Genomic DNA, 22874 nt, shown 5'->3' with positions numbered 1-22874 from the left:
GGACAAAAAAAATCAAAGCAGAAAAATCGTAGACCTTTATTAACCTTTTTTGTTTGAAATGTATCCCTCTACATTACTCTCCTGGTAAATGCCGATTTAAGGTTAGTAACTGTGGCTGGCATACGCTCCTTCAAGCTGGGCTTATTGCGCTAAAGCTCTTTCCTGCTGTCTATTGCTAATAAGCAGTTAACATGCTAATGATGCTTACATATGATGTTAAATAAAATAAATAGATAATAAATAAATAAAACTAGAATTTCACTCACCGGAAAAACTGGATGAATTGCTTCAGAATGGTTGAAAATTGGAAGCATTACCTATTTAGCATTAAGCCAAGAGCAGCACTCTGGCTTGGCTGCGTCATCTACCCAAGCTCCACCCTCGTGTCCAAAAATCCCCATGTCCGGTTTCAAAAACCCAAGATGCCGACTTAAAATTTCAAAGCTGAAGGCTTTAAAATGGTAGTCAGCAAACCTATGGGTGACATTACAGCTGCTATGTCAACAATATTTTGACTATTGGTCTATGGCTGGCAAAACATGACTATTTTCAGTTCAATAAAAGATGTTCATTTTAAGGATTCAGTTCTATTCTACATTATTGAGAAAAGATACCTGAATTCCAAACATTGAAACTGAATGCCTACCCAACAAACCAATACTTAAATTTTCAATTCCAGCAATGGTTCAAGGTATCAATCCTTTGTCACCTTTGACCACACCCAGCATGAGTGAGGGGAAGGGTTGGCTGTGGTCTACAGTGGGGGTGCGTTGGGGCAACTTTTAACTAAACCTCAAAGTGCCAACAGCTCCTGGACTACATTTTTACATCACTGCAGCAAGGTGAAAAGTTATACAACTGAAGGTCAACAAAAACAAGACTTTCAGGGGTTATTATTAGTTATTATTTAACCTTGTTTTACAGTTTTATTTATATTACTAATCCAAAATCAGAGCCCATTTACTATTTCAAGAACACTCACAGCACATCAAATCTGATTGAACAACAATTCATATTTTGCTTTTATTCACATTAGTGAATAAATATATATTTCTTATATGTGTAACTAAGGCTTTGTTCAGATTGCAGGAAAAAGTGGCCCAAATCCGACATCCAAGGCCAATTGGATAAGACGTTTACGTCAATAATCCTTGCTGAGCACTCTTCCCTGCGGGGAGGGATTGGGATCCTTGCTCTTGGTGCGGCTGTCAACCAGGGCAGACTGTCCTCAGTAGGTCCAAACGCGTTGCGTTGCCAAGGCGGGTATCGGCACACATAAAAGGCGTCAAGGGTCTGCGGCGATGTTGGCAATCTACTGTACCCATCTTGAAACACGGACCAAGGCGTCTAAAGCAAGCGCAAGTAAGAGGGTTGCCCCCATGGCGCAATGAAAGTGAGAGAACCCAATTTGGCTCTTTTTCTTGTATTTCTTCTCCTCCTCATCAGCATCTGTTCATTAATGTTGCCAATACACAAACATTTCAAAATAAAAGCGAATATGCTTACTTCCTCGATAACCTTCATATCTTTAGTGCAACACGGCACTGCGTCTGACGTCATTGTTAGTGTTCAATTGCGCATTCGGGTCAGTCCGAAACCGCAAACAATTCACACTGGAAATTCATATAGGCCACATTTTAAAGGTAATGTGAACAGCCAAACAACAAGATTTGTGGTGTACACATAGCCTAAATATGACCAGTGTTTTGTTTGCATCATGTACAGTAAAGCCCCTTTTTTGTCTCCCTTTTCTTCTGCAGGTTATGGTAACATTGCCCCAAGCACTGAGGGAGGAAAAATCTTCTGCATTCTGTATGCAATATTTGGAATTCCGCTGTTTGGATTCCTCCTGGCAGGCGTCGGTGACCAGCTTGGTACCATATTTGTCAAAAGCATCGCTAATGTGGAGAAAATGTTCCGGGTGGGTCACAATGTAACTCCTATCATCTGTCAGTCATCTGTGTGGAAATAATATGGTTATACAATTGACATTTTTAATGTTGGCTCATAGTTTTAAATAAGGACAGTAACAGACTATAGGAAAAGACTCCCAGTAATAAAATGAGACATACTAAGCACATCTTTGAAAGGCAACATAATGAGTTTTCGAAGAAAGGGCGGAAAGAGAACAGTAGCATTAGTTAAGAAATCAAAGACTGAATTACAAACAAACTAAAGCACAGGCCAACACCCTGCCCTTTGTGTACACACTGGCACAGCACAGCCTGCTGCAAGCATACAATGGCCAAGGGGGAAGCCACAATTGCGGGTTCTCCTCCTTCCCTTGTCCATGGAGCTGAGTACAGGTGTACTCATTCAGCAATCAGACAACCTGGAAAAGAGAGGGAGGAGGCACGCACGCACGCACGCATGTGCACACACACACACACCACAAGCACCTACCTATCACGCCTTTCCAAACAAGTCTTCAACATTAGGTTACATTTGGACAAATTGGAAAAAGCTAAACCTTTCACAAACAAATGAAATAAAGTCCCATATTAGTCTTTCAATAAAAAATATTGAAATTACATAAAAAGGGAGATTTTTAAAGTTGTGCAAACAAACATGTTTGACTTAATATCGTTGTTTGATATCGGTGGCAAGATTCCACAAAATTGCATGGGAAAGGGATGTTTGAGTTACTATATTTGCATTTTTTACCCACCAAACTGTCGTTATTCAATTATGACAAGGTAAACTCCATTTTGCATTATATCACCTCTTTAAATTATCTGTCCTTTCAATCTAAAAGGTGTACCTCGTGGTTCTTAATTAAATGTCTTCTGAGTCTTGACCTTAGGCGTGGAACGGTGATGCGTTTATGTAACGTCGTATGTATGTTTGTTTCCGCAATAAACATGTCTGTACATATCTCACTGCATTGGACAGTAGGTCTGCGTTAAAAAAAAAGATGTATTTCTATTTCCATTTCAATGATCCAATATCAATTCATAAAATTAAAAATCAATGTCTGTATCATATGAAACAAGAATCCATCCATCCATCTTCATCCGCTTATCCGGTATCGGGTCGTGGGTGCAGCAGCTCCAGTAGGGGACCCCAAACTTCCCTTTCCCGGGCCACATCAGCCAGCTCCGACTGGGGGATCACAAGGCATTCCCAGGCCAGGTTGGAGATATGATCTATCCACCTAGTCCTGGGTCTTCCCCGAGGCCTCCTCCCAGCTGGACGTGCCTGTAACACCTCCCTAGGGAGGCGCCCAGGAGGCATCCTTACCAGATGCCCGAACCACGTCAACTGGCTCCTTTCGAGGCGAAGGAGCAGCGGCTCTACTCCGAGCTCCTCTTGGATAACTGAGATTCTCACCCTATCTCTAAGGGAGACACCAGCCACCCTCCTGAGGAAACCCATTTTGGCCGCTTGTACACTTGATCTCGTTCTTTCGGTCATGACCCAGCCTTCATGACAATAGGTGAGGGTAGGAACCAAAATTGCCCGGTAGATCGAAAGCTTCGCCTTCTGGCTCAGCTCTCTTTTTGTCACAACGGTGCGATAAACGGAATGTAATACCGCACCGGCTGCTCCGATTCTCCAACCAATCTCGCGCTCCATGGTCCCCTCACTCGCGAACAAGACCCCAAGGTACTTTTACTCCTTCACTTGGGGTAAGGACTCACTCCCTACCTGGAGAAAGCACTCTATCGGTTTCCTGCTGAGAACCATGGCCTCAGATTTAGAGGTGCTGATCCTCATCCCAGCCACTTCACACTCGGCTGCGAGTGCTTAAGGTCACAGACCGATGACGCCATCAGGACCAAATCATCTGCAAAAAGCAGCGATGAGTTCCCGAGCCCACCGAACTGCAACCCCTCCCCGCCCCAACTACGCCTCAATATCCTGTCCAAAAACATTCCAAACAGGATTGGTGAAAAAGCACAGCCCTGGCGGAGGCCAACCCTCACCTGGAACGAGTCCGACTTACTGCCGAGAACCCGGACACAGCTCTTGCTTTGGTCAAACAGAGATTGGATGGCCCTGAGAAGGGACCCCCTCACCCCATACTCCCGCAGCACCTCCCACAATTTCTCCCGGGGGACCCAGTCATACGCCTTCTCCAGATCCACAAAACACATTTAGACTGGTTGGGTATACTCCCAGACCCCCTCCAAGATCCTTGCGAGAGTGAAGATCTGATCCATTGCTCCAATGCCAGGACGGAATCCGCATTGTTTCTCTTCAATCCGAGGTTCGACTATCGGCCGAATGCTCCTTTCAAGCACCTGGGAGTAGACTTTACCAGGGAGGCTGAGAAGTTTGATTCCTCTGTAATTGGCACACACCCTCTGGTCCCCCTTTTTGAAGAGGGGAACCACCACCCCGGTCTGCCACTCCTTAGGCACCGTCCCAGACTTCCACGCAATGTTGAAGAGGCGTGTCAACCAATACATCCCCTCCACACCCAGAGCTTTCAGCATTTCTTGACGAATCTTATCAATCCCTGGGGCTTTGCCGCCCGGCGCCTCACTCCATGGGCAACCCCTATCCAGGAGTACGGTTTCAGAACCGAGACTGTAGAGGTAAGCCCCACCAGATCTACCGCTCCACCTCCCGCACAAGTTCCGGCTCCTTTCCCCACAGAGAGTTGACATTCCACGTCCCCAGAGCCAGCCTCTGCCGCCCGGGTCTGGTCCGTCGAAGCCCCTGACCTTCGCTGCCACCCATATAACTGCGCACCCGACCCCTTTGGATCCTCCCACAGGTGGTGGGCCCAAGAGCTTGAGGGAAAAGTGCCACGTTGCGTCTTCGTGCTGTGCCCGACCAGGCTCCGTGGCAAACCCGGCCCCCAGGCGCTCGCTCACAGGGCCCACCGTCTGGGCCTGGTTCCAGACTGGGGCCCCGGGCTTCCTCTATCCCTTACTTGTTCTTCCATTAAAGTCTTTGAACCATTCTTTGTCTGGCCCCTCCCCTGAGACCTCTTTGCCATGGGAGACCCTACCAGGAGCACAAAGCTCCAGACAACACAGCCCTCAGGTTCATAGGGACACAAAGCGGCACAAGTCCTGCACCGGTAATACAATGGGCCAAGGCTGTTTTAGCAGCCTATCTCTGTCGCCATTGTCCTGCTACACGTTCTGCGATGCCATGTTACATCCTGCTACGCTGTGCGGTGCCCTGCTACATCGTGCTGTGCCTTGTAATGCCTAGGGTTGTAATCAACCAAAGAAAATCTTGGTCAACTGAAGTCGTGAAAATTTTGACTAAAAATCGACTGGGGGGGTGCGGTGCGGCGGGAAGTGGCCGGAAAAAATGCAAGATTAATTAACTGTACTGTCCTGCAGTACTTGTGTGTGTGGCGTGCTGGCGCTGTATATTAACAAATTCTTAAAACCTCAGCCTACCACAACAGCAATGGGCCTCATATCCTGAGCAATAAAGTTGACAATTCCTTACGTGATATTATTTTTGCGTTTGGGTTAAGAGGCTTAAAGCCCATGTTGCAGGTTTGTGCAATTTGCTTGTTAGTAGTAAATATTTGAACTGTTATCCATTGTATTTGATGGTGTTGGAAATCGCAAAACTGAATATAGTACGAAAAGTAGGCACAATTTTACAATGTTTACTTTTTCCCCCCACAATGCATTGCATCACGTCGCGTTGGGGAGCAAACAGAGCAGCCTGCGTTGTATTTGCCACCGGCGTAATGTGGCTTTTCGTCTTTTTATATGACCAAAAGTCTATGGTCTCAACCGAGACCATGTGACTTTATTATATTTATAATAATATTGGAGGGAAAGTGAAACGCAGCTTAGACGGGGATGTTGTTCGGGTTTTCACAAGTTTAGACAGCTAGCTAACGCCACGCCGCCAGACGTTAGCACAACAGCGTTAGCCTAGCCTGCTAGGTAAATATTACAACTGCCTTTGGTATTACCTATATATGCGTCCATTTTGTAAACATCATACATGTAGCATTAGTGCACCTTTTGTACCATAATTGTATTGAATGAAATAGTAAGCTTTGCTCTTACGAGATGGGTGGGTTTTTGTTACGTTACACACAAAGCTAAGTGGCTATATTTAGCCTGTACGGATGCTAGTGGATATAGCTAACGCCGCGTAGCCAGCCAGCAACTTCGGCAGTAGAGTTTCGGTAAGCTAACCACGACAGCGTTGTCGCCCACAATCAACCTGCAGTGATGTTGGAAATGGAGACACGCATTTTGTTTTTTCCTGGAGATCCTGGACATTATTTTCATTTATGACGTTACGTTAAATGAATAAACGTATTCGTAAACGTAATAAAGTTCAGATTCTCAGTTTAAGACCAAGGCTGAGCTCCATGATTCATCCAAAGCCTGGACTGGTGTGAATGTTTCAACACAGACAACGGACTCGGACAAGCTTTAAAAAAAACTTTTGAAGGATACAACGCTGTACAAATACGTATACTGTTGAGTATACTGTGAAAATGTTTTATGGAGTTCACAGCAAATCGTTATCCGTAAATTATTGATTTTGCTCCAACCTGCACCTTCCTTTAAAACTTCCATATGGATTTAATTTAAAATGATACGCTTTGTTTTCAAATAAAAAGAACATGTTAAATTACACTCTGTTCATTGTTGTTTAACCAAACTTTAATGTTTTCTGAATATTTATGTCTTTCCTATTAACCCACGTCCTAATAACAATGTAATTCAATATGGTTTAGGGGAGGCCTAAACCAGCCATAGGGGTACACTGTAATATTGGTCCCTTCTCAGATTCCTACACTACATGTAGACATGATCCCTGTCACTAGATCGAAAGAAAACGTTGACGTTCACTCGGTGCTATTCACCAGTAGTTCCAGTGCCTGGCTGAGAATTCGCTCCCCATTGTGACGTCATCACCGAATTGATATCATAAACCCGCAAATACCAAAAATGACCAAAAACTAACTTTTAAAACTATTTGGAGACATTTTGAAAAATGATATACATATCTTGCATCCAGCAGGGTCTGGGGGGATCTGGGTAACGCTACCGTTGTTGCGGGAGGGTGCGCTGGTAGTTATAAAACGATTATTAGACTATGAAATATGCCAATTCTGATATGTTCATATAGCCTGCTCAAATAGACGGGGAAACCTAACAGGTCCTAGCATTCGAGCTGAGATGTGCAAACTGTTACTTGCAAACTTTTTTATTCAACTTTTTTCCGTTATCTATTTTTGTAAAATGCTGCCACACTGCCAATGTCTTTGACATGGTAGAGGAGGACTGACTGTAAATTAAACACTCACAATTAAAGAAATATTCAGCAAACCATTAAAACAAGGCTTTCTAGTTCTTTCTTCAATCTGTCCCCAGTGGGTTGGGCTAATCCAAAAAAAGGGGGGTGTTCTGAAGACAGACTCTTAACTGTGCAACAGGGGAGCTCTGAAAACACCCCCATTAGCAATTAGTGCTTTCCAACCGTAAAACGTAACGGTCTGTGCTTCCACTGGATGAAATAACACAGCAAAAAATCAACCAATCAGAATTTTGGTCGAGCCAGAACGTATCGACCAATAAATCAACTAGTCACATGAGAGGATTACAGCCCTAGTAATGCCGCACAGTGCCATGCTATGCCATGAACTACTACAAACTACTATTTTTTATAAATTATTATGTTTATGTTATTGCCACTCTTCATTTTAACCCCAACCGGTTGTCAGACACAGCCTACCAAGAGCCTGGGTCTGTCCGAGGTTTCTGCCTAAAAGGTAGTTTTTCCTTGCCACTATCGCACTGTTGCTTGCTCTGGAGGGAACTACTAGAACTGTTGGGGCCTTGTAAATTATGGAGTGTGGTCTAGACCTACTCTATCTGTAAAGTGTCTCAAGTAATGCTTGTAATGAATTGATACTATGAATAAAATTGAATTGAATTGAATTAAATAGACAGAATTTATGATGTAGACTGAAAATATGCTTCCCCTCTTTCAAAGATCAGCAGCTGCCACTGGTTCTATAGCAGACCTGTAGTGGGTGTTTTGTCTGGTGAGTTCATGGCCAATGATTGAGAGAAGCTCATCCATATTCTGTACACTCATCCTAATTTACTGGGGATGGTGTTGACTGTCCAAACGCAGCTCACCCACAAGATGGTAAAAATCTCCTTGTTGAGGCCTGCGCTGGTTCATTGGATGGACCCAGTGCTGGCTCCTTCTCTTTCTTCCCCTCCTCTGTAGTAAAGTAAAAATTGCAATTGTTCTCCTCTTAGCAATGGGCATTGAAATGCACAGAATTTTTTTTGAGAATTGCTATAGTATTACTGTCTTAATTAAGAAACAAAACCAAGAAATTATAGTCACTCATCAGTAAAATGTAAACAACAGCAACATTGTTTTTTAATATTTTTTTCCATTTCCAAAAACAACTACATCCTGTTATATTGCGCGATGACACATGAATTTGCAAGATCTCGTGGGTCCTTGTGACTTCAACTGTCAGTCATGGCCGTAGCCGTTCCGCAACAAATAAACCAACACAACGCTCCTCTTCCTCTCTGCCATTCTTCTGCTCTGTTTCAATCCGGCTAGTGTGTGAGCTGTTGGATGCAACAGAACCTGGCAGAGCCAAAGCCTTGTTTGCCTGGGGCCGCTAAGTCACCTGACGATACAACATCAAATCACAAAATGGGGGAGGAGGTGCAAAGTGTGCATGCTCTGCGCTGTGACAGAAGTTGCGGCACTTACACAAACAGCCTATTTGATGAGAGAAACTAAAACTAAATTATCTATGTTATTACACTGGTATCAATATTATCAATATTTGGATCAATCCGTCCATTATTAGTGTCTTTAGGGTGGACCTGCATGAATTACATGTATTCATTCAAGATTTATGAATTACATGTGAGTCTATTTATCTTATAGCGCTTAGAGCGTCACCGTTAACAAACCAAAATATAACAGAAGCAGCTTCCCCCATTGTACATGTAAATGTACTGTATTTATATAGCGCTTTTCCAGTCTTAACAACTGCTCAAAGCGCTTTTACATCTACAGGAAACATTCACCATTCACACACATTCATTCACTGTGGCCGGGGCTGCCGTGCAAGGTGCCACCTGCTCATCAGATAAACATTCACACACATTCACACTCCGATGCGCAGCACCAGGGGCAACTCGGGGTTCAGTGTCTAGCCCAAGGACACGTCGACAATGACTGCAGGGGCGGGGATCGAACCACCAACCTTCCGATTGGCAGGCAACCGCTCTACCACTGAGCCACAGACGCCCCTCTACATTATACATATAAAAGGAAAGAAACCTGGATGATTGTCCCTTGTTGAACTGTTAAACCTTTAAGATCAAGTTTACCCTCCTGACTTAAGTCAAGACAGACAAGTCCCAAGTCAAAACTAATAATTCAAATACAAAGTTTGTAACGTTTGATTCCTAAACAAATCATAATGCAATATTAACCAAATGTAAAAAAGAGAGTAATAAATACATTTTTCTTTTTTAATAACACTGAAGCTGCACTTAAATACTTTCATAATATTTTATGTCTAAACCTATGGTCTAAACAAATGAAAAGATAGTTGTTAAAGAAAACTAATTCACTTCATGGATGAAAAAGGTGTGCGTGCACGTGTGAGAGAGAGAATAATAGTTGTGCATAAAACAACAAACAAAGGCATACATAGCTTTATTTATATCAAGATTTTCCTTTTACTGTTACTTAGGGCTACCCCTGGATTTCGCTGCTATAAAGTTAGCAGATTACAGCGTGTAGCCATTTACCTTAAAATCAGATTTGTCATATTTTGGGTAAAAATCAAAGTACGAGTAACATAGGGAACCCACAACACTGGGCCGGTATGGCACCTCTACTGATGAAATGATTTAGCCTGGACTGAAGGCAGTGTTTTCTCAATGTTGATATGTTGATGGCGGCCTGCTACTGTAAGATTTCTGCCGCCATAGTATAGGGCAGACGCACAACAGGGTTTCCGCTATGTAGACTGTGCACCGCCGCTCCTTCAGCTGTTTATGAAAAGTCATAAAGTTGTAATTACACGACTCTGCACAGCCGTCTAGTGCTCTTATGAACTCAAGCGAACTGTCATCTGCTCTCTCTCAACGAGCAACTGGAACATCATCACTCGCAAAGTCATGGCAACCAAGTATACAACACGGGGAGCCCTACTTGTCACTCAATCTTAGGCAAAGTGACAAACAGCATCGAAAGCCACAGAGAGCAAGGACAAACAACAGAGACGGTGGAGCCAGCAGAAAAACTGACAGGGCAAACTAAACCAAAAAAGGAAAAGCAAAACAAATACTTACAGCCAGCCAGCCCCAACCATCACAGTACAGCCCCACTGACATGTGCTGTCACCATAAATACTAATATGAATCGTCATTTATTTCTTTAACTAATCAAATGACCATAGAAAACAGTTCAAAGACCGTACTACTCTTGTTCAATTTATGTGGGTGCCACCAAGGAGTCCAAACAGAATGAGAACCCTGCTGAAAACAAGACTATCAAAAAAACTAGACTAACACTTTGCTAATACTTTGTGTGTGTTTGTGTGTGTCTTTCTCTCCAAGAATAAACACAACCAGATCAGTCAGACTAAAATCCGTGTGGCCTCCACCCTCCTCTTCATCCTTGCTGGCTGCATTTTATTCGTCACCATCCCAGCTGTGATCTTCAAACATATTGAGGGCTGGACAGCCCTGGAGTCAACATATTTTGTTGTCATCACTCTGACAACAGTTGGAATAGGTGACTATGTGGCAGGTGAGAGCTTATCATTCATGGTCAAAATATGAATTAATGCAAATGTGTTGTTGATTTGATTTGTTTCTTGCATATTATTAATCACAGTCAAGTACAGTTGAACACATGTAAAAAGATTATCAGACTTAAACATTTGTGTCTTGATTACAGTTCTTTTTGATAATAAAATAGCCTTTTTATATATATTATAAATTATAGCAAAGGCACATGAGATATTAACACCTGAAAACCTTTCTCTTAGTGTTAAAGGGTCATTTTGTTTTTTCATGACCCCTTTTTACATTGTTGTTTAAGTGACTAATGTGAACAAACCTATTTGAAATTGTTCCAGTATGGAGTGGGAATGTAACTGGCAGCCGTGAATTGGGCTGCAATCAATGTTCTGGAAACTTACATTTTTGAGACAATGCGTACCTTCAAAGTAGAGCCTTCAGTGTTGCAGCCCATTTCTCTGGAACACCCTCCCTGCAGATATTCGCAATACTACATCCCTACACTCCTGAAACACCGCCTTTTCACCACAGGCCCTAAAGGCCAACAGCAGCAAAGGCCCTATTGAAACTGAATGAATTCTTCCTTCTTTCTTTTCCTGGCAAATGAATGAGCTTTTTGAGGGGTTTAACATACTCAAAAACTCACCAAAATACGCGGTTGGATCAAGTCTGGTGAAAATGTATGTATTTTCAGGTTTCAGGCATAGGTAAAGAACTGGCTAACTTGCGCCCCTGCAAAGTAAAAAAAAAAAAATTCAGCCCCTGCAGTAAATTTAATGTAGACTAACGTAGACTAACAAAACTTACATGCCACATTTATGTAGCATGTCAAGACGTACAGAAAAGCTCATTGGAACCATACCCTAAACTCAACTCTGCTCTAAGTTCAAAATTAGTGTGATTTTGGCCATTTGCACATGGATACAAACTCCTCCTAGTGATTTCATCTGATCAACTTCAAATTTGGTCCACGTATTAGATCCCGATCCACCCCTTTTCAGGAGGTACTGGACCAGCTCTCTGTCTTAAAGGGTCCAATCCTCAAGGCCTATTGCCCTATTAGGTGCAACTGAGGACTGTTTAAGGTGGTGTCTAAGAGATTTGCCTAACTTCTAACTGTCTTCTTCTTAATGCCTACCTGCTTACTCTGGAACGGCACCTGACTGAATAGCCCAAGAGCCAGATACCACCCCGTCCACGCCTGTTAATGAAAACTCTCTTCTTATAGATCGGGGTACTTGGTATGGTTGCTAGGAACTGTGTTTACTGGCCAGAAAAAAAGAGGCCCCAATGATAAGTTAATTTCAGTGGCTAGAGCAACCTATAAGAACCTTTAAAGATATAAAACACACTTTACCTAATGAAGGTTGTAACCTTAAAAGAGAAAATAAATTCAACGTCTACTACTTGTACTTTAAATGCAGTAATTATATACTTTATTGCAAAATTGAGCAAGGGCAAGCATAGAACTTAATGATTAAAATCAAAATGATTAGCTTAAAATTATTCAAATACCTAAAACTAATTATATGGTACAGATTAAAACTTAACAAATAATAAAAATGGTTAAAATTCATAACCTGATTAAAATGATTAAACTTAACATTATCAATTAAATAATTAAAATTAACCTAATTTAAACTATACTGATCAAAACTTACTAATTGATTAAAACGATTCAAGGGTAAAACCTTTTTGCAATAGTTGAGCTTGGATTAATTTTGAAATCTTTTTTGGGAGTGAAGGGAGGAGAGTGAGTCGCCCTGTCCGAGGAGACATAGAATCCCTCTTCTGCCAAGCCTTATGATCCTTTAGAATTTTGAAACTTTCTACAAAGCCTTCAAAATGTCTTTATAATCCTCAGCTCTTGCGGTAGTTGAACAGGAGAGAAACTACAGAGTCCGATGATACTTCAGTTGGTTTGGTCATTGTGGCTTCTGTCTCGTAAATCAATTGAAGAAAAGTTTTTTTTAGCTGTTTCACATAATCATCTGAAAAATACCTATGATTTCCATAGTTACTCACAATGTGTTATTCAGCTTGGAAAATAGCTTACAGTCCCAGTGCACACAATCTTTTCGTCATAGGGCATGGCGGCCAGTTTGTACGTTTTGCCATAGAAACAGGAAGTGGGTGTAACTTGAGCTTCCAATTGGCTCGAAACCTTTCAGAATTTATAAGTGTCCAACCCTGAGGACATATTTTTGGGGGCTTTTCCCTTTATTATAGTGTCAGTGGATAGACATGAAAGGGGGAGAGAGATGGGATGTGTACATGTCACACAGCAAAGGTCTGCAGGTCGGATTCAAACCCGGGCCGCTGCAGGCCTGAGCCAACATGGGGCGAATGCTCTTACTGGGTGAGCTAGAGGCCGTCCCATAAAGGCTGATATTTACTAACAGCCGTAGCTTCCTCTAGTGGGAAGAGGAAGTAGGCCTAAAGGTCAAGGTGCTATACTTTAACAAACTCCTCCTAGAGATTTTATCAGAAAGACTTCAAATTCGGTCTGTCACCTAAAGACCTTAACAATGAAAAGCTAGGGGCGCTAGTGCGCATGAGTAGGATGTAGACGTGCTTATCTTGTTCTCTGTACCGCAACTCACACAAAATCACCAAACACCACGATAAAACTGTCCGAGAGCTGAATTTTCCTGCTCGCTTGTCTATTTCATCTGTTGAACTTAGCTACTCTGAGGATGTCGCGGCAAAGAAACCCTCCTGGGAAGCACAAGACCATCGATGGATACCACCTAGTCCCCGGTCTTCCCCAGGGCCTCCTCCCAGCTGGATGTGCCTGGAACACCTCCCTAGGGAGGCGCCCAGGAGGCATCTTTACCAGATGCCCGAACCACCTCAACCGGCTCCTTTTAACGCGAAGGAGCAGCGGCTCTACTCCGAGCTCGGATGACTGTGCTTCTCACCTTATCTCTAAGGGTGACGCCAGCCACCTCCCTGAGAAAACCCATTTCGGATCCTTGTACCCTGGATCTCGTTCTTTTGGTCATGACCCAGCCTTCATGACCATAGGTGAGGGTAGGAACGAACACTGACCGGTAGATTGAGAGCTTTGCCTTCCGGCTCAGCTCTCTTTTTGTTACAACGGTGCAATAAATAGAATGTAATACTGCACCCGCTGCTCAGATTCTCAGACCAATCTCACGCTCCATAGTCCCCTCACTCGCAAACAAGACCCAAAGGTATTTAAACTCCTTTACTTGGGATAAGGAATAACTCCTGCTAAGAACCATGGCCTCAGATTTAGAGTTGCTGATCCTCATCCCAGCCACTTCACAATTTGCTGTGAACCGATCAAGTGAGTGCTGAAGGTCACAGACCGATGATGCCATCAGGACCACATCATCTGCAAAAAGCAGCAATGAGATCCCGACTATGCCTCGATATCCTTTCCATAACGGTTACAAACTGGAGAAGTGTGATAACCCTGTAATTGGCACACTCCCTCTGGTCCCCCTTTTTGAGAGTGGAACCGCCAACCCGGTCTGCCACTCCTTAGGCACTGTCCCAGACTTCAATGCAATGTTAAAGAGGCGTTTCAACCAAGACAGCCCCTCCACACCCAGAGCTTTCAGCATTTCTGGATTGATCTCTTCAATCCCTGGGGCTTTGCCGTTGTGGAGTTGTTTGACTACCTCAGCGACCTCCACCAGGGAAACTGATGACAATCCCCCATCGTCCTTCAGCTGTGCCTCTACCACAGAGGGCGTGTCAGCTGGATTTAGGAGTTCCTCAAAGTGCCCCTTCCACCGCCCTATTACCTCCTCAGTTGAGGTCAACAACGTCCCATCCTTACTGTACACAGCTTGGATGATACCCCGCTTCCCCCTACTGAGTTGGCAAACGGTTTTCCAGAAGTGCCTCGGTGCCGACCGAAAGTCCTACTCCATGTCTTTTCCGAACTTCTCCCACACCCGCTGCTTTGCCTCGGTCCCGGCAGAGGCTGCAGCCCTTCGGGCCCGCCTGTGCCTTGCAACTGCCTCCGGAGTCCTCTGGGATAACATATCCCAGAAAGACTCCTTCTTCAGTCGGACGGCTTCCCTTACCACCGGTGTCCACCAGGGTGTTCGTGGGTTACTGCCCCTTGAGGCACCTAAGACCACAGCTCCCCTCAACAGCTCCAGTAATGGAAACTTTGAACATTGTCCACTCAGGTTCAATGCCCCCGGCCTCCACAGGGATGCACAAAAAGCTCCGCTGGAGGTGTGAGTTAAAAGTCCATCGTACTTGAGTAAAGTAACAAAGTATTTGTACTTTGTTACTTCCCATCTCTGAATACGACCAATACAATATGACCGTGTATGGCCAAAATAATTAAAAGTGATTATATTTTCTTTTCAGTTTCTTTTCAATGACCACTGACGAGGCTACATCCTCTTCCAAAACAGACCATAATGGCAGCTAGTTTTTAATACAATCTCTCTTTTTTTACAAAAATAGTTTGCCTTTCAAAAATAGTTTCTGAAAACATTTTGTGCAAGAAATACATTATGCAGTTGCTGAATCACAATGGTCAGTTTAAAAGATTTTCATAACCTTTTAAGAGGCGCTATTCCAAAGTCCTTGCGAAACCACTTGAATGCATTTCACAGATGCCCCCACAGAAATGAATGCGAAGCATGGAAATGACGCGGGACGCACTCCAAAGATGGGTGGGGGGCTCTTTGTGGCTAGAAGGGATACAGTTCAGACGTCAAAAAGTGAGCATCATGCAGCAGCGGCAGTTAAGAATAGGCACCAAACAACTAGTTTTTGTTGCTTGTGTTACTATCTGTCATTTGGGTGTCACCTGTGAGAGTAAACTCTCCATGCTCTATTGGGTGTTGACTCTCAACTATTGCTTTGTTTGTAGTAGCGCAAGTAACCACGTGCAGCTCCTGGCCAATATGGTGGGGTGTGAAAATGGAAGACTTTTGCTTTTTCACTACATTTGAACAGCCACGTAGGCACAGGAATGCGGTTGTACTTGGAGGCTGTGTGTTTAACTGTAGTAGTTTATCGGTGGCTAGAAGTGATTAATGCAGAGTGCCCAATCACACGTTTTTAGTAAATATCGACCAATATTGATCAGCAGTAGATCAATTGGGGGAACCCTACCCACCACCTTCTCTTGTAGATTTGGCCAATCAGATAAAGTCAAAGCTGCAGTGTATGAATACACAGAGACATCAGTATGTGGCGTTTCTCTTCTGTTTTGCTCTCTCTCTCTGTCTCTCTCTCTCTCTGCATTGCCAGTGGATCTAGGATGACAGATGATTTGATCAGATGATTTTACCTGAGTAACAACTTGAATGTATAGTACATAGCAAATTTGTATATGATCATCTATCATATGGTCTCTCTGAACATGACTTAATGTGCTGTGCAGGGGGAGCTGATGCACTCTATCTATCCATCTATCCATCTATCTATCTATCTATCTACAGAGGGAATTTAGGATTTTTTATCACTGCCTAGACAAAATACTGTCAACAGCTATATTTCTGCCATGTTTGGGGAAGACATGTTATATAAATCCTTCCCAATTAACTTAGATTTGAATGAAATTTTGAAACTTTGGTGAATGTAAGTTAAATAGAGATCCCTGGCTCAGAGTATCAGCCTTCAAATATAGAATTCCACACATTTTGCAAGAAAATACAGGTGAATAGAGTAATCTATTATATAGATATCACCATGAAACTTCCCCACTTGATTACTTACGTTAGGACAATATTTTTTATTATTGCAAATTAGGCATTATCAAATGCAAAAAAAATTTGAATTTAAAAAGAAATCTACAAAAGAAGAAAACAAAGTGTATAAAAATACACCTGAATATGTATTTGGGATTTTTTCTTTCCTTCAGTCTGAAAGAAAACATGTTATACAAGCAACTAACCCAAACTCAAAAATTGACCAGTATATAAACAAAATAATTTTCTTGCCTGAAGTGTCATAATTCATCAATGGACTTATAGAGCCTGTGTTTGTTGACAATGTCTTTACCTTTAAATGTAATCGCTGACTGTGACAACAAACATAACATAATTAACTCAAATGTGAATTTTTCATTGTCTGAGCTTTATTCCTTGTTCAGGTTGAGATGCATGCTGGCAGCAGCAAAGTGATGTACATTTCTTCCGTCAGTCATGTTTTTTTTCTAATTAGGAGGAGACAGAAGGATTCAGTATCGGAAGTGGTACAGACCACTAGTGTGGTTTTGGATCCTGGGTGGTCTGGCCTACTTTGCTGCAGTGCTGAATATGATTGGTGACTGGCTGAGGGTGCTATCCAAAAAAACTAAAGAAGAGGTAGGCTCTTATAAGGAATGATTAAGATGTTAATACTCATGTTATATTCTTAGCCATGGTACCACGCCACGCCATGGGACCAGCATTGGTATCTACTGATTGATCAGTTACCAAATATGACTACAACCAGAAATCATGTTTATCAAACATGAAGCATGAATTATTTTGTTTATTTATTTATTTTGTACAGTGCTGGGATAAAACCTGACATCTAATGTGTGATAGGTGTTAGGTCAATCACAGTTCTGAGCAAATCTTTGGTTGGTGGAATATTTTGGGAATACACTTGAGGTGTAGGTGGCCCCTTGTACGCAGCCTCGGCCAAAGTGTGTCAATGTACCTGAATGGTTCCTGTGATGTAAAATGATGATGTAAAAGCGATTTGAGTAGTCTTTAAGACTAGAAAAGCGCTTTATAAATACAGCACATTTACATTAAGATCCTATCTATGCCTTAACATCTGATTTGTATGTTGTCTGGAGACATAAACGCACCTGTTAGTGCAGTTGTAATTTCAGAACGCATTGCAATCTAGATGTGACATCAAGTCAACATATTGAAAAGGTTACATGTACCTAACTCCACCTCTTCCTGCTGTCTCAAGCTGCCATTTAAAAGCTTCACGCAAATACTATCTGCAACTGAGTTACTAGAGTTGTCACAGACACATTACTTCAGGAAACTGTAGATACCATTCGCTACAAGAGTCACATACTGTAACTGACAAATGTAGCCATTCTTACAGTATAAGTAATGGTGGCCTAGTTTACGAGGTTGCTCAAAAGATGATTGCATTTACCTGTCACTGTCTGTCAAGGACCCCCACCTTGCATGTTGCAGTGGTCTCTCAAGATTATAGCACATCACTTCTCTTGACCTGAGAAACCCTGTTTGTTGACAAGTATGCCAGTCTTGCCTACCCAATTTGCATGTTGAGATTAGGGATGTCACCAGGACCGATGCTTATGGAAATTAGCCAACTTTGCCTCATTTTGGGCTCTAAGCTCAGCTGTCCTCTTCTTAATACATCTCCAATATTTACCTGGGGTTTTAAACGTCTCTGGTCACCAACTCTTAGAAATGCTTTTGTTGTTTTTGCATGGTACCTTTTGAAAAGATGCCTGAAAGTCTGGAATGTTTCTGGGGACACTATTGGTTGCACTATGGCCAATAATTGCACTTGATTATGTTGTTATATGCTCTATTGCACTATTGCATTGTTTTGTATGTCTTGTTATGACATTTTGATGTTTTACTAATATTTTAGTTCATGTTTCAAATTGAAGTACATGGAATCTTAGAAAATCCTTTTTTAATGGCGTGGTACTGAAATCCGCATCGAGAAACATAATATTGTACTGGTATTGGCACAGACTACTGAAGATTTGGTATTGTAATTAAATCACAATACAGGCTAAACGGAGCTAATGACAATGCCTATTGATGCCAGGTCAAAATGCAAGAGCCTATGATCAGATGTTATTATTCAGACACTGTATCCAGCACAGCTTTGCTCGCTAGTGTTATCCTTAATTTGAAATATTTAGCTTTGTTTATTGTTACGTCAGTAGGACATGAAATAAGTGGAGCTGAAGTTGAATTTTAGGAATGGCCTGTACTGGACTACAAAGCATTGCTTCAAATATTCTGTGGGCTTACAGACTGTACATTTTAATTTCTAACACCAGTTTTTAACCAAAACCTCCATGTCTAATACAACACAAAATAATTTGTAAAATGCTATTTGATATTGTAGAAAAACTAATTAGCTTGTCATATAATGTAACCTCTTTTTCATCCTGTCTTTTTAAAACAAAGCTTTGCATTGTATAACTAGCCCCTTGGGATGGGGACCACTAATATAATGTGTGTCAGACTTAATTGGGATGAGATTAAGTTTTCTCCGCTGTGGATGAAATTTAGTTTCAAGGTTTATAAAATATCAAGGATTTCTATTTATATTGAAATGTACACTATCATTCTGCTGCACCATTGTTCTTATTTTATTATTATTTTTCACTGTAAACTGATGTACTGATTTTTATTAACTGTCTTTTGCCAAGGTTGGCGGGATCAAGGCTCATGCAGCAGAATGGAAAGCAAACGTGCGAGCAGAGTTCCAGGAGACGCGTCGGCGTATGAGTGTCGAGGTCCACGACAAATTGCAGCGAGCCGCCACCATCCGGAGCATGGAGAGACGGCAGCTGGGCTTAGACCAACGTGCCGTGTCCCTGGACATGCTTTCTCCAGAGCGACGTGCAATATTCAACAGCCTTGACACAAACAGCTATAAGACTTCCTCCCAGGAGAGCATTGACTCCAAGCTGAACAACCTTCGGCTCCGAGGGGCCGAGCATTGTGACCAGAGCTCTAACCACCAGACAACATCTGAGGACAACATATTCAACCGCCTGGGCTCGGTCACCAAGCTGGCAAAGCGTAACAGAAATCGGGACCTGAAGAAGAACATCCCAGACGAGGCTCGTCGGCCTCACAGCGAGGCCTACGGCAGCAGCATGCCCAATTTTGACTGCAGCCCACCCACTTCAGATGAAGGAAAAAGGAAGGATGAAAGAGGGGATGAGCATGAAGACAAGGAGTGCAACACTAGCTTGTCTGATTTCCCACTATTTGTGGATGCTTGCAAGCCTCACAATGGGTTTATTCCCTAGAAAAAACAAAGAGAATGAGCGTAAGAAAACAATTTAAACAAAAGAGCTGCATATTCAAATGGTCCCATAGACTGTGTACTCATGCAAAAGGAGGTTTTAGATAGCACCATTAGTGCCTTAGGTCTCTCTTTTTCTTGTTTGTTCTTGACAGGGACAACATGTCTCTTTGTGCTATTAACAGTAATGTCTTCATATTCAATGTGCCCTGTAAAATGACACACGTTGTGTTAGTCCCTGATAGGAAGAAGAGGAGGGATGGGGGAAAGCAAATTTGTTCCTTTTAGTATTTGTCAACTCAATACTCTGTGTTACCAATTGTAAACCATATATAGTGTTCACTGAATATCTTCTGCCTAATGTTAGCGTACTTGTGAACCAGCAACAATGAACACAACTGCACATGGCTCATAACTGCTCGCCACAGTTTTGTGTCCGTTCGGCTTCCTCTGCAACTTGCACCCAAATCTCTTACTACACAAGGAAGACAATGTTTATGTTAATAAAGTACAAAATGTACTTTTAGCATCCATATAGCCTCTTTTTAGACTCTACATGCTGTATGAACAATACAGTTGTAATATCACAACTGTAACATCCACCTATGCAGACACCCAATGTGTTATCTAAATAACTGTTTGCTTGTCCATTGTCCATCTTCACATCCAATTTGGAGTATATTTGGCCCTTAAAATACTTTCATGTAACAGGCTGGTGGGTGATCTGGGTTTCCCTCATTCAGTCTCTTGCATTTTTAACTGTGTCACTGTGTGGTTGATGGTTGAAATGCAGACCCATTTGAGGATAGCACGTTTGAAAACTTGTTTGCACTGTCCTGCACATTTTTCAAGTTCTCATTCCTTATTGCTTTGTTTTCGGTGTGTATTTAGTGTTTTATGGTACAACCACCATGTAGCTACTGGTTATCCTCTCTGGACCTGCACCAGACATTGACCACTCGTTAAAGGATAACTATGTTTTATTTTCAACCTGGACCCTATTTTTTGTGTAAAAGGGACTGATGGGAACATGTATACATGTGTAAATGTTGCTTTAGTCATGCAACAGAAAACTCATATTGGACATATATTCTAGCTAGCTGTCTAAATTTACCTTGCAGAGATCTGAGAAGCACATAACCATAGTGCTCATAAATTGACCAGAGTTCAAAATTAAACTATGAAAAGCCGTTTTAGGTCGTCGTTCCACTTTCCCAACCATTGCAACTCTAGTTTTGGTTGAAATAAACACATTCACCAGTTCACCAATTTACAAAATAATGCTTTCTCTATACACGCTAAAAGTACTGTGTATTTAAATGGAGTCTGGTTTGACACTATCTACCTCAGAGCTGTTTCGGGTTTAACAGAAAGGCTCTATAGGGGGCCTTTTCATAATGTTGTCAGACACTTAGAATAATAATCTGAACCTGTCAGCGGGAAAAGCAGCACTTTAAGTGGACCAAATTGACGATGCTCATTTGCTCAACAGGGTTACATTGAAGCTTGTTCTGTGACTGCGGGATCCAGCGTTCACGCTTTATACTGGATCATCTTCAAAGATTGTGGTTCCTATAAGTCACTTACACACAAAACGTAGAAAAATAGGGTCCAGGTTGCAAAAACCTCAAATAATCCGAGGTAAGAGGTAAGACTGAAACTACAGAGAGAAATACTGCTAGTATGGACAAATAGGAACCTAATAAAAAAACGAGGAGGCAATTGGTCCCTTCCAAAAGGTGACGTGCTAATAATTGAAAGCTGACCTGCAGATGCCAGTATGGCAGAATACCTACCCTCTAATGTCAGACTAAAGACACTCTTTGTTTATTGTTTCTTGCCTTGTCTGACTTTGTTGTAGTGATGTTGGCGTAGTACTATGTTTCAGCAATTGAGTCTGGGTCCTTTGCTGCATGTTATCCCATCTTTCTTCTCTACCTATCCTGTCTTTATCCAAGCTATGACTATCCAATAATGCAGGAATGCAGAAAAATATCTTCAGAAAAAGAAGATACAATTCTGCTGGAAGTGAAAATAAATTCCTTCTCTGAAATATGTCATATAGTGTCAAATTAAACAGATGTCAATGAGATGATTGGAAGTATTTTAAATGAGGTCTGCAGATTGATCTCCAACTCTGGCTCAAGTCAGAACCTACAAATACACAAAAAAACATAACAACCAAAAACAACACCCAAAAACAGCTGTTGCAGAAGAGTAGAACCGTAACACGACAAAAGCATGACTTAAATATAACACGTCCATTATGTGTTTGTTCTCATGTAGATGTTGATGTTACCTTTTGAAACTTTATTTCGTAAAAATGTGGATTTAAATGTGAATGAAAATGATTCAGAAAATGTGCATGGTCCCCAATCTAAGCTGTTGCCTCAGTACATTTCTAAAAATGCTACCTAGGTTATGACCTCTTTAAACACTATGTCAGGGCTTGCTGTCCTAATGTTTGTTGGTGACATTGTCTAACAAGTGATGCATTCACACTTTGAGAGTGACTGCACCTGTACTTCATGAAAATGAATGACAACAGAACGGAAGATAAGTACGGAGCCCCGAAAAAATTTACAAAAAAACGTGTACTGGGGACAAACACTTTTGCGAGATCTTGACTTTCTTTTGCAAGATATCGGGTTTTATTTGCGAGATCCCGTAAATCCAACAAACAATAAGGCTAACCTAGCTAGTATCTAGCCAGCTGGTAGAACAACATGATTAAATACCCTTGGATTGTCTAAATACATCCAATGTTTATTTTGATAAGCATTACTAATTAATACATGCCAAAGTGAAGTGTTACACTAGTGAAATGGACATTGTTTTTGACTCTTGATGTCAATGACTAACCTTGGTAGCTAGCTAGTATCTAGCCAGTAGCCTGACATGATTACATATCCTTGATTGTCTAAATACTTTTATCGTTTATTTTGATTTGTATGTATACGATCAGGAACAATGAAAACAATGGATGTTTTTAGACAACCAAGGAGATGTAAGCACGTCTTGCTACTACCTAGATCCTAGCTAGCTACTAAGGTCAGCCTGCAGTCATTGACATCCACAGTCAACAACAATGTCCATTATAATTACACTTGATAGATAGTTAACTTAATTGTTGGATTTGCAAGATCTTGCTGTTTG

General features: G+C 41.9%; 1 protein-coding gene and 1 long non-coding RNA gene across 2 annotated transcripts in view; one reads left to right on the top strand and one right to left on the bottom strand.

Annotated features, from left to right (window-relative positions):
- kcnk10a (potassium channel, subfamily K, member 10a) overlaps positions 1 to 20471 on the top strand; it is a 101077-nt gene extending 80606 nt beyond the window's left edge. Inside the window, exons 4-7 of the mRNA XM_034900433.1 lie at positions 1761 to 1921; positions 10557 to 10749; positions 16908 to 17050; positions 19114 to 20471. Coding sequence (XP_034756324.1) covers positions 1761 to 1921; positions 10557 to 10749; positions 16908 to 17050; positions 19114 to 19722 — 1106 coding nt within the window. The 3' untranslated portion in view covers positions 19723 to 20471. The remainder of the gene's footprint in view (positions 1 to 1760; positions 1922 to 10556; positions 10750 to 16907; positions 17051 to 19113) is intronic.
- LOC117961624 lies at positions 1168 to 22275 on the bottom strand. The gene is made up of 3 exons (XR_004660450.1): positions 22265 to 22275; positions 17871 to 17876; positions 1168 to 1315 (listed from the first exon to the last, which is right to left on the bottom strand). It is a non-coding gene; the product is annotated as an uncharacterized LOC117961624 (long non-coding RNA).
- Between the last annotated feature and the right edge of the window lie 599 nt (positions 22276 to 22874).

The sequence above is a fragment of the Etheostoma cragini genome, chromosome 18 (genome assembly GCF_013103735.1).
Source record: "Etheostoma cragini isolate CJK2018 chromosome 18, CSU_Ecrag_1.0, whole genome shotgun sequence".
Classification (NCBI taxonomy): Eukaryota; Metazoa; Chordata; class Actinopteri; order Perciformes; family Percidae; genus Etheostoma; species Etheostoma cragini.
Note: the sequence above shows the minus strand (reverse complement) of the source record. Positions and strands in the feature narration are given on the sequence as shown.